Below are 18,526 nucleotides of genomic sequence, written 5' to 3'. Positions count from 1 at the left end.
GAACATCAATAGATATTTCAAGCATTTTGGTGTTTTGAATATTTTTTAGCTATTTGGACATTTACTTTGACTATTTATGTATATTTTCAAGTATTTTAGATAATTTTAAAGTATCTTATATATTTTGGATGTTTTTAATATATATTAAATATAAAAATAAGTAATATATTTAGGTATATAAATCTATTTCGGTTACATTTGGGTACTCTAGATACTTCGGTTCGGGTCGGGTTCGATTTTGCTTCTTTAAATACCAAAATTTTGAATCCGTTTGGATATTTAATCAATTTCGGTTTGGGTTTGGTATTACTTTTTTCGGATCGGGTTCGGTTCGATTTTTCGGATCCGGGTTTTCTGCCCAGCCCTCGGCAAAATCATATTATGACATTTTATCACGATAAAAGGACATAGCTAGCGTCTGAAAAGGTAAGTAAAAGACATGTGTTAAATTTTCCTACGTGCCTTTAAGATCATTTTAATTACTAGTACAACTTTTCACCAGGATTATTTACTTTTTCTATGCAAATTTTGGGAAATCAATAATGACACTGGATCCGAATAAATGCCTTTTTCCATTGTAAAATTAGTTACATATTTGACAAAAAGAAAAAATAAAATCAGATCTATGTTTGTATCTTACTACTACAAGACTTTGACTTCAAAGGTCTCCTCTTTGATGGAAAGCTTATCTCACTTAAGTGTCACTAACTCCAAGAATCCAGCCTGAAAAAAACCCAGAAATCTTGGCTTTAAGACACCATTAAAGCCCAAGAATCAGGTTCTCTCTCAGGAAAAAAATAACCAAGAATCTGTGTGACGAAACAGAGATTCAAGAACTTGAATCCGAGAGCTAGGAGAAGGAAGCTCTTGAGACAACAATGGCGGGATTCACAATGAGCTTGAATCTGCTTCTACTAGTAGCTATGGTAGCTACCAACATCCTCTCTCTCTACCATCTCTCCTCCACCACCAGCTTCTTCGAATCCACCCTCAAATCCTCACCGTCCTCTGTCCCCACTGTCCCCGACCACCTCCTCCGTCAGCTCCACACTATCCGCTCCGCCATCAACCACCTCACAACCCACCACCAGCCGGACAAATCTACTTCAACTTCATCAACCATTTCCTCCTCCGCGCCGCCGAAAGATCTCCTCCTCTACTCTAAGCTCTCTCCCATAGCTTCCGCCTGCCACAACTACCCCGACCTCCTCCACGAGTACATGAACTACACTCCTTTCTTTACTTGCCCTTCCGACACCGATCTCGCCGAGAAACTCATCCTCCGCGGCTGCCACCCGCTCCCTCGCCGTCGCTGCTTCTCCCGTACGCCGCGAAACCCGACCGATTCCAAACCGGAGTCGAACGTTATCTGGTCTTACTACTCGTGCAAGACTTTCGATTGCTTGACGACGAAGTTCCCCGGTCTAGGTTTCGATCTCTCCCTCCACAAATCCAAATCTCAATTCTCTTCTTACAAGTCCGAGCTCGATCTCCCCATCTCTCAGCTCCTCCAGATCGCCAAAACCGCCAACTCCGTCCTCCGGCTCGGGATCGACGTCGGCGGTGGGACCGGATCTTTCGCCGCGGCGATGAAGGCTCGCAATGTAACCGTCCTGACCACGACGATGAACTTCAACGCGCCGTATAGCGAGGCGGTGGCGTTGAGAGGGCTCGTGCCGCTCCACGTGCCTCTCCAGCAGAGGCTTCCGGTGTTTGACGGTGTGGTGGATTTGGTTAGGTGTGGACGGGCGGTGAACCGGTGGATTCCGGTTACGGTTATGGAGTTTTTCTTGTTTGATTTGGACCGGGTTCTTCGAGGTGGTGGTTATCTATGGTTGGACCGGTTTTTTAGCAAAAAGGTTGATCTTGAGAATGTGTATGCGCCGATGATCGGGAAGTTGGGTTATAAGAAGGTGAAGTGGGCGGTGGCGAACAAAGTTGATTCGAAACATGGTGAAGTTTTCTTGACAGCTCTGCTTCAAAAACCTGTTGCAAGATAATGATGATTAAGGTAAACTGTGCATCTTCTTGATCACATGGTTTAGCTTTGGAGAATTAACGTAGTCACAGATTCACAATCCAGAAACGTTGGTTTTGAGTTGTTGCTTTGAACAGTGCAATTTTCTAGCTCAGTCACGTTGTGTCTTTGTTTCTGGTTTCACGTCTGATCAAAAGTTGTGGTTTGTTTTGCAGGCACTTTCCTCGAGAGTTTCAGAACGTGCATGTTTGAAGAAAACAGCATACTGTTGTTGAAGGTTTGGAAGAACATGAAGTCTTTTTTTTCCAGCTGGAAGCACACAAGCAACAATATTGTCTTGGATCAAGTAGGGGGGGCAAAGATTTGATGTATTGTTTGTTAGAGGGACTGATAAGTGGTGGTATACATAATTTTATGGCTTCTTCCGTTTGCTTCTGTCATGGCTTATATATATACATATGTTTTATTTTTTTGTGAAGGCAGATTGCAGTTGCAGATAAGAACCGTTAAGAAGTTTTAGGATTGAATTTAAGCTTCTGAAAGTTTTTTTTTTTTCTTTTTTTTGGCTAAAGCTTCTCAGAGTTTATGACGATTTTATTATTTTTCCATAATCCCTTACCAACCTGACATAGGCACAAGTATGTTATCCAAGCCCACAATACATGGTCTGAGAGCATGAGATTGACCACAAATTCGAACTTAATCTGAGCCTGACTTGCTTAACCTTTTCTAGTTTCTCTTGTGCACTTGGTTTTGCTTCATTTGTGAGAGTTCTTTTGTGCTAGCAATGCTCAACCAAGATAAGCTCCCACTCTTCATTTGCCTACTAATTTACTCTATACAAACAAATCCAGACAACCAAAAGAAGAATTAAGACAGTTTCTTTGTGGGTTCTGTTGCACTTTCCTTTCTAAAATGTGGAGTAAATTATCAAAAACGAATGTTTGGGGTCCAAATATAAAAAAGGTATAAAATATGAGGACTTAAATGTAAAACAGAGTAATAAAATAGAAGTAAAATCGTATGAGAAAGGTGTTAACTTGTAATCGTTTCCCTCTGGATGAAGTCGCGTGTTTGTGTTTGCTGAGTTTTTTCCCCAAACGAAAGGAACTCAAAATCGTAAGAATCCAAGTCGAGAGAAGGAAGGAAGGAAGGATCAAATCTAAAAAAGATGGTGAGTCGAATCGATTTTGTTCGGCTTTTTACGCGATCATAATACTAGGGTTAATTTTGATAATGATCGTCATCTCATAGACATCGCACATGTGTTTGGTGTTTTTAGTTTTTAGTTTCGATGTGTCGGTGGCTTAATCAAATGGAATTACTAGGGTTTGGGTTTAAAGGTCTAAACTTTAACACGAAATGCTTTGGTTAATTTTTCGTTTCTGTCTCATTGTTTATACCTTAGGATAAAGGAGTTCATGGTGATGCTGATGCTGGTAACGTCGTAAGGCAACGCATCAGGGAGACTAAAGAAGAAGAAGATTCTACCTTGGATGAAGGCTTTGTAGACGAGAGCAAAAGACTTGAACCAGATCATCAGAATATGAAGCTCCAAATGGTTTGTTCTTTTCATCTTTTGAATCCTTGTCTTAAACCAAACTAAATCTATACTAGGGTTGAGCTCAAAGGTCTAAACTTTAAGCTCGAAATGGTTTGTTGAAGTTCTTTTCTCTGATTGCTGATCATAGGATGACAGTGTTCGAGATCATCATGGTGATTCTGATGCTGGTAATGTCGTAAGTCAAAGCATCAGGGAGACTATACAAGAACATTATACCTTACGTGAAGACGATAGCAAAAGACTTGAATCAGATTATCAAAATTTGAAGCTCGGAATGGTATGTTGTTTAAATTCTTTTATTTTTCCTTCTCTAGATCAAACGAAATCTATACTAGGTTGATTTAAAAGTTCTAACTTTCTCCGTCTCTGATTGTTGATCATAGGATGTCAATCTTGGTGATTCTAATGCTGGTAATGTTGCAAGTCAAACCATCAGGGAGGCTAGACAAGAAGATTCTACCTTACGTAAAGACGAGAGCAACAAACTTGAACCAGATCAGCAGAAGCGTGGTAAATACTTTTTCTATGACACACCACTTTCTGAAGAAACCGGTGTTTGGATACCAGTTTCAGTCCCACCAATGCTGGAGCCTGATCATGAGGAATGGTCAAGAGGGCTTAGCTTCAACGGTGGTTACTTCCCCGAGGGAGAGATGGGATGGAACCAGATCCTTGATGAAGACAAGGAGCTAACAATGTGGGATGTGATAGTCGATATGTTACTCGCAGCACGTGGTAAAGCAACCGCTCTTACTTCAGGCAACCTCGAGAGCGGCATTTCATTTTTCGCGGGACAACATCTTCTCGAACAAGCTTGGCAAGAGATGGCTCACACTCTCACCGAAGCCAACTTTGGCAACGCGAGAGAGATTCTCGAAACAGAACCACCAAAGTGGCTGCCAGATAGCGCTGCTTCCGCTTGTATGCTTTGTAGCGTGAGGTTTCACCCGATCATGTGTTCGCGTCATCACTGTCGGTACTGCGGAGGATTGTTCTGTAGAGACTGTTCTAGAGGAAGAAGCTTGCTTCCTGTGAAGTTCCGCGTTTCGGATCCCCAAAGAGTTTGTGATGTGTGTTTTGTGAGGTTGGAGACTGTGCAGCCTTATCTGATGGACCAAGTGAGTCCTGCTGCTCAGTTGCCGACTCATGACTTGACGGATCTTAGTACGTTGAGGTCTTGGGTGAATTTTCCGTGGGGACAGTCAATGGAGTATGAGATTTATAAAGCAACAAACACTATCCGGGGTTATATATCCAAGGTGAGATCTTTGGCTCCTTTTAGTTCACTTTATTAATGGCTCTAAAAGCATTTTTTATATTTGAAAATCTCTAATCAGGTTGGTTCTTCGAGGACCGAGAGGTCCATTCCAGATGCCATTCTAAGACAAGCAAAAGGTCTTGCAGTAATCACTGTTGCCAGAGTGGGAGTGATGGTTACATATAGAATCGGGACTGGACTTGTGGTTGCTCGTAGAGATGATGGCTCCTGGTCTCCACCTTCTGCTATCTCTTCCTTTGGTTTGGGATGGGGTGCTCAGGTAACGCAGCTCGTTTGGTGCTTACTAGATGTTGAAACGATGCTTGTCTATTTGCTAATAAGAACTCACCTGCAGGCAGGAGGAGAGTTCATAGACTTTATTATTGTCTTAAGAACTCGCGAGGCCATCCGAACGTTTGGGAGTAACACCCATTTTGTTGTTGGAGCTGGTTTAAGTGCTGCGGTTGGTGTGACTGGACGAGCTGTTGAAGCAGATATCCGAGCAGGTAGTGGTGGTTATGCCGCTTGCTATACCTATAGCTGCAGCAAAGGTACATGTTTTTGTCTTGAGCTGAAATAGATTTTAGCAGATTACTTTATTCTCTTGGTAGATGGGTTCTTAGACTTCTCTGCTTCCGTGTGCCACTAACCTTAACGCAATTATATGAATAGGTGCATTTGTTGGATGCTCGCTTGAAGGAAGCATCTTCACAACACGTACAAGTGAGAATTCACGGTTCTATGGGAGCCAGTCGCTAGCTGCGTCAGACATCCTCCTTGGCTCTTTGCCAAAGCCACCCGCTGCTGCTCCGCTCTACCGTGCGCTTGGTGATCTCTTTCAGAAGATGGGGAGGTGATTTTAAACACAGTTGAAGGGTTATTTGTAATTCTTAATTAATGGATGAAAAGGAAGTTGACCTGAAAAATTTCTTGATGGTTTGCAGTGAAACTACTCGGTCATCAACAACTTCATCGTTTTCTGAAGACTGAACTTGTTGAACTGTCTTTTATCTGTTTGGACGTATAACAGTGCCTTTTGTATAGATTCATGCAAATTCTTGAATGTAAATATGTTATGGAGATTTGGTTGGATAGTTTGTGGTTTGTAAATAAACAAACATACTTTATTGTAGATATGAAAGTATTAATTTGTTATGGAATAAACGGTGCTTGCTTCCATACTTATAGCTACACTACCTTATTTGTGGGTTTTGAAATTGTAAGAACATATAAACAGCTTTACAAGAACCATAAACGCTGACGAAACATCAAAATTAACTCTAGCTCACTTTTTATTCTCATCTTGCATAGATCTAAAGATTGTGTTTGACAGAGTTTGTATACCAAAACATCCCTCATTTGGCAACTTTCTTCTTCCTCAAAAGATCTTCCACTTGGAGCTCGTTGATCTTAGCAGCAAGAATGAAGTCATTCTCGGTCAGACCACCTGTTGCACGAATCAGACATCACTTGACACTTGCGACTCATAATGTCCACCAACAATACGATCAGAAATCAGAATGATATTTGGAAGATGTTTATCTTCATATGAACAACAGACTATGATTCTCACCTATGGCATGTGTCCATATATCGATCTTCACATTATTCCAGCCTACCAGATGCAAATCTGGGTGATGACCTGCAATAAAACGATCCTTGCTTCAGATACAATAATAGTAATAGATCTTTCCACACGCTCTCTCTTTTTGTTTCAAATTCTTTTTACAGAACGGTTACAAAGCATGTGTGCTGAATTGATGATGATATTACCTTCTGATTCAGCGATATCAGCTACACGTTTGAAGAAGTCTAGTCCTTTTGTAAAACTTTTCACCACCCACGACCGATGCAGCTTTAATGTACCATTGTCATTAGCCATATCCCATCCAGGAACCTGTTGTTAAAGGAATAATTCAGGAGGTTTAACATACTTAAGTATTCATTTGGCATAGTAAATATAATAATACCTTTTGAAGTAGTTCTTGAGCACTTTGTTCAGTCATGGCGCGCAGATCCTTAGCGTTGCATGGGACACACTTTTTGGCTGATAAATCTAAACAAGAGCAAAAAGAATACCATAATTAATAAAGTAAGATACATGAAGTATCTTGGTTACAAATCCTGAAGTATATAAGCACCAATTGTATCATTCAACCAATTAGGTAAAGAAGTGGTTTATAAGCGCAGTGACATGGAAAATCATAACAATACTCTTCAGACATTCATTGATCAGTGAAAATTTCATTTGAAATATCGAAATATAGAGCAGGGACTAATAGTACCTTGTAAGGAGCAAAATGGTGTAGCTACAGAAGCAGAGGAGCCACCAGTTGCACGCGACATAGCAGCACTCGTCCAATGAACAAAGCTGCAAGGAAAATTGCAAAAGAAAAAAAAAAGCTTTCACCTTTACATCCAACTAGAGAAGCTTAGCCTCCCTACTGAACTCCATTAAACGGATAATAACAGCAAATACACCAAGAAACTCTAATTATTATCAAAAATAAATCAGGGATCACGATTTCATTTCTCTCGACTCAGACATATCAAACCCAGTTTATCAAAATCCGTTCTTTGCAAACCATTACCTCCTGTGACGTCCGTCGTACTGATTGCGGAACGATGACGCAGCTAGAACCTAAAAACATGAGAGAGAGGCAATGGAAGATATGTATTTATAGATACACATGCACATACACATACACGAAGCTAGAGAGAGATTAGTTTGGTTTTTACCTGTTTTCTAGAGATCGAGAAAAGCCTAGGCAGCAAGAGCCGACTCATCGGTCTGTCGCAGGCAGCTGTTGCGGAACTGGCTTCTTTCTTGGGTCATTTGTTTTTATTTTTCTCTCAAGGCCCGTAGAGGTGTGGGGCCAAATGACAATTATCATAAGTGTACAGTTAAATTTGTTATAACCCGTATTTATGGGCCTGATAGGTAAAGAAACTATAATTTGTGCGGTAGATTACGGATATGAAACAAGCAAATTGTCTTATCTATCTATATAAATAAAGTTGGATTGCCTCTCTTCTCCTGCATCCACGTTATCAGTTTGATATGGGCATTTTTTGACACCTGGTACTAATTAAACCATCATGCGTCTAAATTAAATTTCGTGTTATTCCGGTTTAATGATGCACATCTCCAGAACTGTGTTTCTATTACAGAATTGCGATTGCCTCTTTGGAAACCATTATGCAAAACCCATCATAATATTAGGTTGCTTTTTCCTCTCCACGCATGCGAGCTTCTTCGAGTAGCTGACGAAATTCTCAGAAGCTAAATCGTTAATCCAATCTCCATAACGTCTCAACCTTCCATTACTACGTGCTTAACTCCAATTTTTTCGTGATTATCCCTCTTCGCACACCACAGCAAACGGCCGAAGCTTCAAGTCTAAATATCTCAGCCTTCAACGATGGACAGCATAACTCAAACATGATCCAGAAGAATACTTTGTTCTAACACCCGATTCCGACGATGGCGACTTCATACACTCTCCTTGCCGATTTAAAAGCCGGTTGCTGCTCTAACACTGCGGAGATTCGTTCATATTTGTTATTATCATTAATTTTAAGTTAGTACTCTCATTGTTGTATTTTTTGGAATGTAACATTGTAATTGAGTTGTTTGTGTGTGTCTAAAGTTAGTAGATTGTGGTTTAGTGGATCAATATGGATTTGCAAGGAACAAAATCTGGGTAATCGATGACAATATACCTCCTCTATACTCAAACGAGTTCTTAAAACAATCATTAGTTTATCTTTCTCTCAAACAATCAGAGTAGGACTTAAATCAATGGCCTGACATGTATAGGTAAACCATCATCATGCCTTTTATGCTCTTTATCTTTATATATTCTGAATTATGTGTGTGTTTCTTTTTTTTGTTTCAGGTTTCACTTGCTATAAATGGCGACTCAACATTGATTTCTTTAGAAACATCAAAGGCAAGCTCTCAGATTGAAGGGTTTAGAAACATTTGACTACTCAATAATTTTATTTTCTCTTAAGGTCCATAGAGGTGTGGGGCCAAATGGCTATTATCATAAGTGTAGAGTTAAATTTGTAATAACCCGTACTTATAGGCCTAATAAGTACGAAATTTGTGTGGTAGATTACAGATATGAAACAACCAAAGTGTCTTATTCTAATATAAATTCTAGGCCCTCGACTAAACAAGCAATTCCAAGTCTTAAAATTACTAGTCACCACTGCCTAACCTGACATAAAAAATGGCAGTTGCAACATATCATACTGCATCATCTTCATTGATCATCAAGCTCGAGCGGAGTAGTGATTACAATGTTTTAATAATGTATCTTTCTTCTAACAATAGTGAAAGAAATTAGAACAAAATATTCTATTTATTGAAGTGTTTAAGCTAAACTTAGAATAGAAATACAAAGTTAAACTCTCAAAAAAAAACAACATGTAGTCAATAGCTTTAGGCTGCAACTGGATGTATATTTTTTAGAATAAAATTGTGTAGAATGAGTCATTCACAAAGATTCCATTAAAATGTTACCATTTGAGTTGAATAAAAAATGTTTATCCCACTAATTCCAAATGAAATATGTAGAAAGAGATGGAACATAGTTAAAAAGTATTTAGGAACAAAAAATCTCATGAATAGATGGAATTGAAGGAATGAAAGATAAATTATGAGTTTTATATCATTTTAAAAATTTTATTTAGTTTAAATTCAATTTATTTCCATTCCACTACGCAGGTATTGCAAAGATTTTCGACTTTTTGAATCTCCGAATAGATTTGGGGCGAGGTGGTAAATTTAAAAATCTTAAGTGCACGGGGTGAATTCGTAATACAATAAAACAGATGGGACGAATATATAAAAAAACGATGGAGCGCGTCTTAAAAACGCAACGTTTGGGCTTAATGCATTTTCCTTTGGAGCTTTATTACTCTGTTGTGTTGGTTTTTGAGGTGTTTGTTTTGTGAGCTGCGGAGTATCGATTTGGCATCCAGAGAAAAGCAAAGACTGCTTCTATGGTGAGATTTCTTCTCGAAGTCATTAGTTTGTGTTCTCGATTGAAAAGTAGGTTCCTTTGAATGAGATGAGATTTCAATCTCTGTCTCGCACCCAGTATTCTTTCATGTGTAACAAACAGATGCAAAGTATCAGTTTTTGGTTCAGATAGCCTTTTTTTTTAGTTTTGAGAATATGTGATTATTAGTTAGTATTTGAATCAGTAATGAGTTATATGGGTGGATCTGTCTGAAGTCAATCTAGTAAAGAACAAATGAGTTATGTTCGGTGTTGAATGAAAAAGAATGGAACTTTGTGAACAATCATGGCACTGTATCATGTTAAAAGTCTGCTTCTTTAACTTCCTTCCTTGTGTGTATACTGTGTAGGCTGATCCAGAACTAGAAGCTATTAGACAGAGGAGGATGCAAGAGCTGATGGCTCAACATGGCACTGTAAATCCTTTTAATAACAGCCTTTACTTATATACCTCGTTTTGTTCAAAAGAAAAAGAAATTGCAACTTTGTGGTGGCTCATTGTACTGATGACCAACAATTTTAAATAGCAGGGGAAGCAGGGCAGTCAGCAGAATCCAGATCAAGAGAGAGCACAAGAAGATGCTAAAAGGTATTTGTTGTCTTTTTTAGCTGAATATATATTTGGATTTTGGAGGTAACCCTAGTCTTTGATTGGAACATATATATGTTTAGGGAAGCTGATGAACGTAGACAAATGATGCTTAGTCAAATATTGTCTTCCCAAGCCCGTGAGAGAAGTAAGTCCCCATCTAAAATGCTCTTGAGTTCATCTACTTTCTCATTTGCTTGTATTTTTTCCCTATAGTTGCACGAATTGCACTGGTGAAACCTGAGAAAGCTAGAGGCGTAGAGGATGTTATTTTGAGGGCTGCTCAAATGGGACAGATTGTTGAGAAGGTAATATATATATAATCCACTCTCCGTTGGTTGTACTCAGTTTATGTTGACACTATACATCTAAAGAGTTATTGAACTACTTTGATTTTCTTTTACAGGTTTCTGAGGAACGGCTTATAACGCTGCTGGAACAAATAAACAGCCAAACTAGCAAACAAACAAAAGTCACGGTACTCTATCACACACACGATATTAAAGCAAAAAGCTTTGTTCTTAGTTTATTTAAGTGTTGTTTATCTTTTACAGATCCAGAGGCGTCGTGGGGTGTTCGACGATTAGGAAAGATGAAAGGAGATGTTTATGATGTGCTTTGTACATCTCTTTGGAGATCTCCCTGTTAAGTTGTTGAGTTCAGTTGTGAAATATGTTTATTGTGAGTGAATAATCTTAATAATCTTCCAGATGCTTGGGTTTGAGATAAAAGAGTAATCTGAAACTGAAACTTCGCATTTTATACATTTTGCCATTTCTTCTATTTTCAACTTCCTCTTCTAACATCTACCTTTCATATGCTCATGATTTGCTCGAAGTCATTTGCTTCTTTTTCTGACTAATTTTACTTTCTTGAATTATTCTTGATAATTAATCCAACTATCAATGATTCAAATAAATATTTTCAATTCTCTCGGCGGGTGAAGGTGACTAAAGCCAACTCAGTCACCGAGACTGTAACGCGATCATTTTTCAAGTAAGTGACGCCATAGTTCAACTTTTATCATTATTTTTAGGATCATAGTATTGTTTATGAAAGCAATCATCCCTTATATACTAAAGCACAAGTCACTCAACAAATAAATTTTTGACATCTGGAAAATGTTAAAAAAACAAAAAAAATAACTAATTGAAAAGAAAAATCTTCGATCCCTAATTATCAGCACATATTGCCTATGTTTTCTTATAATATTTCAGCCACGTTCAAAATCAGTTGACCACAATTTTCAAACTGTTTTTTTTTTTCATATATATAATTTTGATCTATTAATTTACTCTTTGTTTGTTTTTTCAATCTTCTCTGCACGGATGTTTTTTCTTTCTTAAAGATTTTATGTTTTGGTTGGTTTTTTCTTTCTTTGCAAAAAAAGGAGAGATTGAGTATTAGTTTTTTTTTTTGCCAAAAAAAGAGATTGACTACACGATTTGTTTGAATTAAACAGGTTACTTCCTGTTTTTTTTTCCGTGGCAATTCAAATTTTATTTATTCATCACCTGAATTGATACCCAATCGATAAATACAGTAGAATTATGGAAGAAATTGATACTGGTATGGTATTTTTGAAGAGATTTCAATTTTAGTTAACTCCTGTATATAACTTAAAAACTTCTTCTATCTATTGATTTACAGGTACTGTAGGTTACGGTTTGGAGATGTGGCATGGAGCATAATCAAAATTATTTGTGAAAGGGGATTCCAGAGACAAATGATGTACCATTATTCCTATAACAATTGCGAAAGAGCCAACAGAAAGCCAAAGAGTTGCGAAAGAGGCAAAGAGCCAACGCTTCCAATACTATGTGCCATCATTATTCATCTAATATTTTTAGAGAAATTTATTTTGTGTGAAATTATGATAATGTTCAAATAATTTTTAAAACGGTAAATTGACCCGTGCGAAGCCGGGCAGTAATACTAGTTTGTCAAATAAATGACGCCATAGTTCAACTTTCTAACAAACGTTTCCTAGCTATATTTATTTATAACGTTTCCAGAAATACTATGTAATTTTACCAAAAAATACAATGCTATTAGTTAGGTTTGGCACTCAAAGTTGTTAGTTATTACCTGAAATAATCAAAGAGAAAGGAGGCATTGTGTTTTTCTCTTCTTAAGAAAGTTTCTTTTTGAAATAATTTTATTTTTCTTGTATCGAAGTTAGCTTGTCAAATTCAGATTACTCAACGTCTCAAACTCACATGTTTGATTGTTCTGGTTAAACGTTATAGCATAAGTCTCAAATGTAATAATTACTATCAAATCGTTTTGAGTTTATTAAGAATGATCACAATCACATATACTTTAATTCACCTTGTATGTTCTTGTTCTTCATTTGCTTAAGTACAATTTTTTTTTTGAACAATTGCTTAAGTAATAACTATGATTCGATAAACCATCTTTTGCGTAGATCCACTATGCCAATAAATTGTGACTCGGTTTTTAATGATAAACTAAATCTTCACACGTGCGTCCGCACAGATGTTTGCTTAAATTTGTAAGAACATTATAAATTCATAACTAATTGATAATTGTTGGATTTTAAAAATTATGGTCCCGTTATATATATTATTGTTTGGCTATTATTGTATTTGAAATACAAATAAAAGATTACTAATACATTCATATATTATTATTTTTTATTGTTTATTTGATATTATAAATTAAATATTATAGTTATTTCTAGTATTGTATATCTAATTCTATTTCGGTGGTCCACAAAAAAATAGAAAGAAGGTTTACTCAATCTATTAGTTCCTTTGTATATTATTTTTTTTATATATATTGAAAACAATTTTATAATGGTTATTGGAAAATACATTAGTAAAAATCAATTTTTGAATACATGTATTTTTTGAATCAATTTTTGTTTTAAATTTTGTTTAATGATTAATTTAGGCAAAATATGTTTTTAGTTAATTAGATTGGACCAAATGCACAAAAAAATAATTAGATTGAGTCATTTTTGTATATTTTAAATCTGGTCCAAACAAATAATTTATAAAAAATATAATGGACCTCAATTTGTTTTAATACCATAAGCATTTTTTTTTAATATACTGCTATCTATATTTTCAAACAACAATATATATATTTTTAATTATGTTATTCTTGTTTCCAAACATTCTCAAAAGTATTTCTACTTTAATAAGATATAAGATATAATATTGCAAAAATATGTTGTTATTCATTTGTTCATGTCACTATTAAATATCATATATGTGTCATCATATAATTAATCGTGTTTTTTACCTACCATCATATAAATAATCATATAATTAATAGTATTTTATATGTACCATCATATAAATAATCATATAGATTATATTTTTAAAACTTAATATGAAATATAAAAATCATAACTTACGTTGGTGTTTGAAATTGCTTTGTATTGTATTTTTAAATATATTTTAACCATTTTTATAATGGTTATAAAAAAATATTTAGTAAAATCAATTTTTGAATATATGTATATTTTGAAACAATTTTTATATAAATCAATTTTAAATTAATATTTTTATTTGAATTATTTATATAAAATTTAAATTTTGTTTTATGATTATTTTAGACAAATATGTTTTTAGGTAATTAAATTGGCCAGCCATTTTTTCGTATATTTTAAAGCTTGTCCATATATATAGTTTTCATAATATAATAAATTTCTATTTTTTCTTATAGCATAAGCTCTTTTTTTCTTTAATATATTGTTATTCATGAATCTAAACAACACTATTTTTTTAATTGTTATCTATGTTTTCAAACAATATTTTTTTTTTCTTAATATAAAAGCCGTACAATAATCCGTTTACTAGAATGATGATTTTCTTCGTTATAGTAATGGAAATGTCACTAGTGGAGTGGATACTGAACTTGAAATATCGAATTCAATTGAGCCTAGACGTTGAGTTTTGACTTTTACATTTTCCAGTCATTGTTTTTTTTAGAATTATTATGCTTTTCTCTTTTGACATTTGACTTTTAGATCATTGTTATTATAATTGATGCTTAATAAATTAATACTAGATAAATTAATAAACATGATAACTGAATAAATTTCCACGGTTCCAAATTGGACTAATTTAAAATATGACACAGATCAATAAAATAATAAGATAACATTTAAAAAAATCAAATGTAAATATGTAGTCCCATTAAAATCGTAAATGAATCATTTATATGTATATGCATTTTATATAAGTTTAAACAAACCATTGTATTATTATTTTTATTCATAATAGAATTATTTTTATATTTTCTTAATACTACAATATATTTTGAAGATATTTAGTAAATTATATCTACAACCATATTTAAATTCTATGAAATGTATTTTATATACACCAAATCATATAATAAAAACCATATTAAAGTCGCATTTCAAAATTTTAATTAATTTAAATATGGTAATCTCAAATATATATTTTTTATAAAAAATATATTTTAAATAGAAAAATCTAAAAAAAGGAAACTTTTATAAATTAATAAAATACAATACTCCTAACATTAGTAATTTACAGAGTTTTTTACTGTATCTTTCAATGATATAATTAGCTAAATGAAGATTTTGGTACTAGTTAAATAACTAACATATTATTAAAATTAGTTTCTTATTTCAGATATTGCCATTTACCAACGCGCCAAACACAATACCTGCTCCGAACATGACTTAGCGACGTCGAAGTTTGCTAAATCAGTAAATCTCTTTAATTTTCACTCTCCATGTAGACAAAATAAATGAAAAAAGGAAAGCATTCATAACCTTTGTCAGTGTCACACTCAACTAGAAATTATAATTGACAGGAGTGGTTCAAAGTCACACTTTAATGTTTTTCTTGAAACCCTATGAAATCTAAATTAAATTGTGTGGTTTTGAGTTTTGATTATAGAGCTTTACAAGTTAAACTACTTGTGAAAGTAAATGTATCTAATCTTATAACCATGTCTCTTCCTTTGAAAGGAGATGACTTTAATTCTAGGGTTTTCAACTGAATGTTTGCTTTAACTTACTGCTTTGTCACCTTGCTTATCGGTCTGCGTAGATCGACTAAAAAATAATGTATAGTGCTACGAAGCTGATCAATTGATAAATTTATCATCAGAAATTAATAATTGTTTTAAAAATAAGCTATTTATATTGAGCAATTTTCTCAAATAGATATTTTTAAGTTTTTGTTATAAAAATAGCTTCCAGAGAGAAAAATTATCAAAATAGCCCTTTTTAATTTGAAATTTTAATATATCTTTTTTTACTTTTTAAAATTTGAAACTTTATCTTCAAAACCATACCCCTTAACTTTAAAACATAACTCTAGATTATATATTTTTACCCTTTAAAAAAATTATTTTGGTCATTTTCTTTTTTGATTATTATTTTTGTGAAAATAAACTAAAAATGCTATCCTAAAAAAGTCTCATATATATTTGTCATTGCAGAACTAGTAACATTTTAGCAAAATTATGATATATGTTTCTTTTGTTGACAATTATGATTCATATTAAGCAGTTATTTTCTAAAAGAACTAACAGCTTACATTGTTTTGGTAGTGACAACAATGATGTAGTTCAAAGAACCATTAAAGATTAATTTACTTACGACTGTTGAACATTTGAACTAGCAAATATCGATAAAGAAAACAACAGATTAGAAAAATGATGCACAGTGGTTACATTTTCTTTGAAATTTATCTACCAACTTTCTAATCTGTTGGTAGCTCATGCATTGTTAGAAATGTAGTCACTGACCTTTGCTTTATTAGCTTATCTTAGATGCAATAGGTTTTGATTCTTCAAAAGCAAATGTATCTCATGCATCGTTATTCAGTAATGAAAATTCACATACTTATCAAAAAAAAAAAAAAAATTGATAGGTTAAGTACCAAAAAGATAGATTTTCAACTGATTATTTTCCAATCAATTAAATTTGATCAATGATATTTCAGAAATCTTTCGAAAATCCATTTCTAACAAATATTCAGACATGAATCTTTTTACCAGGACTGTTTTCTTGTCTGTATAACTTTACATTCGGTTCCTGGTGAAACGAAAAGTGAGTAAATGAAACTTTGGCTCCTTTTTTTTTTGTTTGTCACTGACTTTGGCTCCTTAATTTTTAAGATATAGTGTTGTTGACCTATTCTTACGTTCAACATTTAAGGGTTTAAAATAGATGTACAAAAACAAATATACATATAGTTATGAATTTTTTCCAACTTTAAGAACCGCTACAATTTTATTACGAGGCAAAAGCACGCAAATTTTTAATTTAAAAGAAATTGTTAAATGACATAGGGCTTGGGTCATCACAGCCAGAAGAAACGAGGAAGACACGTTACATGCATGACTTCAATGACGCTGTCTCTAACAATCAAAGAACATTGCCATTTTCCACCACGCCTCTTATTCAACTTTTATGTTTTTAGATGCTTTTGATCGTTATGGTCATTAAACATGCAACCATAATATTATAGTTAGTTTAGGTGCATACGTATTACTAAACACACAAACTCGACTAATCCATAATATTAATGTGTCCGGACCGGAAGTTCAAATAATAATTTAAAAAAATCTTCTTTAACGTTTTGTATATATTTTTTGTATTTTTTATATGATATGATAAGATTATTTTTAAATCTGTGAGTACAATGTAGACGCTTATCTTATCGAGGTAAATATAAAGCTAAAGAAAGTGAAGCCTTTTTAAAGAAGTGAGGCTATTGCGTAGAAGGATCAAGGATGTTGACTGTTCACAAATCAAGTGGTTTCCGTTGACTTTGAATCAACACACACCAATAATGCAGCTAAAAAGTAACGAGTATATATATATTTTTTTTGTCACAAACGAGTATATATATAAACCTCTTTTAAAGATAATTGATGGAGGTTTTTTTTGTATTAATAAACACAAAATTTTTATACAAAAAGTTCAGGAGAGAGGTAAGTCGGAGACTATTAATTAATTATTCACTTGATGGTTTGTGTATATGCATATAAAATGTATATAATTCGGTATCGCTCACCAAGAAAGTTCTCGTTTGACTAGTGCAAAGATAATGGAAGTAGATGCATAATGTTTGCATTGCTTTATATGTTTGACCTCCATTTTATCTTTATTTTTCAATTTTCTTCTTCAGGACTTATGTACGTAGATGAATAAACTCTTAAGGACACTGACTGTCTAGTTTGGTTAGACAGATAGAGAATTGATGTTGTCTTGACTCTTCAACTATGTATTTGATAGATAACATCATAACACTATACTGTGATGATCATTACTAGTATGACATATCTGCGAAGATGTACGTATGTTTTTCAAACGGGGATTTTTTATATCTTACTTCTACTTTTGAAGTCAATGACATTCATAGCAGTATAGCACCAACCGCCATACTTATTATGTTATATAATCCAAGAAAAAATATTATTAATAGTCTGAACCAAAATGTATGTTTACACGAAAAGTAAATAAGTTAACTAAATCATTATTTTGTTATTTTTATCCTTACATGTACGATGCGTGCGATAATTGTACCTAAACTTCTATGTTTATTAAAAAATAGTAAATCAAAATGCTATCCATTATATAAAAAAATTATAAGTGAATTCATAAAGTTCAAAACTGGAAGAAAAAAGTGCAAAGCATAGTGTGGTAGATAGAACTAGAGATATAAACCACTTTTGTTTCAGTAGCTTTCTAGCTAATTAATTTGAAGTTGAAATTGTCAAACCTTTCTTTTTCACAAATACATATATTTTAGCAATATTTATACTCGTTAAAGTCTTTAAAGATTATGACCATTTTAAACTTTTAAACTTTTCCCTCTTGTGTTCTTTCAATCTTGTTTGATTTCCCATTGTAGAGAAACTATATTTCCAAATTACATACCATTTTTAATATTTCGGTTGGCAAATTTTCTTCTTTTTTCGGGAAAAAACGATTGTTGCAGGGTAGTAAATCAGACACACCTTCGTAATTCGGTTAACATATGTTAGAAATGTGGACGGCCGTTATTAGTTGGTAAAATCATTTTAAACACACTTCAAAAAATACTTAAACCTATTAGCACTTTCCAGAAAAAAACATTTACAAC

General features: G+C 34.0%; 4 protein-coding genes across 6 annotated transcripts; 3 read left to right on the top strand and 1 right to left on the bottom strand.

Moving 5' to 3' along the window:
• Positions 1 to 524: 524 nt before the first annotated feature.
• Positions 525 to 2,513, top strand: BNAA09G26650D (probable methyltransferase At1g29790). The gene is made up of 2 exons (XM_013807149.3): positions 525 to 2,011; positions 2,194 to 2,513. Exon 1 carries the CDS (start codon positions 879 to 881, stop codon positions 1,998 to 2,000), a length of 1,122 nt encoding a protein of 373 aa, XP_013662603.1. The 5' UTR covers positions 525 to 878; the 3' UTR covers positions 2,001 to 2,011; positions 2,194 to 2,513.
• Positions 2,514 to 2,988: 475 nt separating this feature from the next.
• On the top strand, positions 2,989 to 5,979 carry LOC106367379. The gene is made up of 8 exons (XM_013807146.3): positions 2,989 to 3,152; positions 3,387 to 3,539; positions 3,670 to 3,819; positions 3,926 to 4,801; positions 4,880 to 5,080; positions 5,156 to 5,351; positions 5,473 to 5,653; positions 5,745 to 5,979. The coding sequence occupies exons 1-8, from the start codon at positions 3,150 to 3,152 to the stop codon at positions 5,788 to 5,790; spliced, it is 1,806 nt and encodes a 601-aa protein (XP_013662600.1). The 5' UTR covers positions 2,989 to 3,149; the 3' UTR covers positions 5,791 to 5,979.
• Positions 5,911 to 7,688, bottom strand: LOC106367380 (pterin-4-alpha-carbinolamine dehydratase 2, mitochondrial). 2 transcript variants are annotated; one of them, XM_022692655.2, is made up of 7 exons: positions 7,540 to 7,688; positions 7,392 to 7,441; positions 7,086 to 7,171; positions 6,771 to 6,856; positions 6,574 to 6,697; positions 6,374 to 6,442; positions 5,911 to 6,276 (listed from the first exon to the last, which is right to left on the bottom strand). In XM_022692655.2, the coding sequence occupies exons 1-7, from the start codon at positions 7,585 to 7,587 to the stop codon at positions 6,260 to 6,262; spliced, it is 480 nt and encodes a 159-aa protein (XP_022548376.1). In that variant the 5' UTR covers positions 7,588 to 7,688; the 3' UTR covers positions 5,911 to 6,259. The 2 variants fall into 2 exon arrangements, with proteins under 2 accessions (XP_022548376.1, XP_013662601.1); XM_013807147.3 differs by having other exon boundaries at positions 5,911 to 6,247.
• Positions 7,689 to 9,658: 1,970 nt separating this feature from the next.
• On the top strand, positions 9,659 to 11,204 carry LOC106364685 (DNA-binding protein DDB_G0278111). 2 transcript variants are annotated; one of them, XM_013804210.3, is made up of 7 exons: positions 9,659 to 9,816; positions 10,183 to 10,248; positions 10,360 to 10,421; positions 10,505 to 10,569; positions 10,638 to 10,729; positions 10,828 to 10,899; positions 10,976 to 11,204. In XM_013804210.3, the coding sequence occupies exons 1-7, from the start codon at positions 9,814 to 9,816 to the stop codon at positions 11,006 to 11,008; spliced, it is 393 nt and encodes a 130-aa protein (XP_013659664.1). In that variant the 5' UTR covers positions 9,659 to 9,813; the 3' UTR covers positions 11,009 to 11,204. The 2 variants fall into 2 exon arrangements, with proteins under 2 accessions (XP_013659664.1, XP_013659665.1); XM_013804211.3 differs by having other exon boundaries at positions 9,675 to 9,816; positions 10,363 to 10,421.
• The last annotated feature ends 7,322 nt before the right edge of the window (positions 11,205 to 18,526 follow it).

The sequence above is a fragment of the Brassica napus genome, chromosome A9 (assembly GCF_020379485.1).
Source record: "Brassica napus cultivar Da-Ae chromosome A9, Da-Ae, whole genome shotgun sequence".
NCBI lineage: Eukaryota > Viridiplantae > Streptophyta > Magnoliopsida > Brassicales > Brassicaceae > Brassica > Brassica napus.
This window is presented reverse-complemented; position numbering and strand designations above follow the sequence as displayed.

Coding starts and splice junctions, on each gene's coding strand:
- BNAA09G26650D (XM_013807149.3), top strand. CDS start 879: ATGGCGGGATTCACAATGAGCTTGAATCTGCTTCTACTAGTAGCTATG.
- LOC106364685 (XM_013804210.3), top strand. Junction 10,422..10,504: donor GCACAAGAAGATGCTAAAAG/GTATTTGTTGTC, acceptor ATATATGTTTAG/GGAAGCTGATGAACGTAGAC. Junction 10,570..10,637: donor TTCCCAAGCCCGTGAGAGAA/GTAAGTCCCCAT, acceptor TTTTCCCTATAG/TTGCACGAATTGCACTGGTG.
- LOC106367379 (XM_013807146.3), top strand. Junction 3,820..3,925: donor AAAATTTGAAGCTCGGAATG/GTATGTTGTTTA, acceptor TGTTGATCATAG/GATGTCAATCTTGGTGATTC. Junction 4,802..4,879: donor TCCGGGGTTATATATCCAAG/GTGAGATCTTTG, acceptor ATCTCTAATCAG/GTTGGTTCTTCGAGGACCGA.
- LOC106367380 (XM_013807147.3), bottom strand. CDS start 7,587: ATGAGTCGGCTCTTGCTGCCTAGGCTTTTCTCGATCTCTAGAAAACAG. Junction 7,172..7,391: donor TACGACGGACGTCACAGGAG/GTAATGGTTTGC, acceptor TTTTCCTTGCAG/CTTTGTTCATTGGACGAGTG. Junction 6,857..7,085: donor ACCATTTTGCTCCTTACAAG/GTACTATTAGTC, acceptor GCTCTTGTTTAG/ATTTATCAGCCAAAAAGTGT.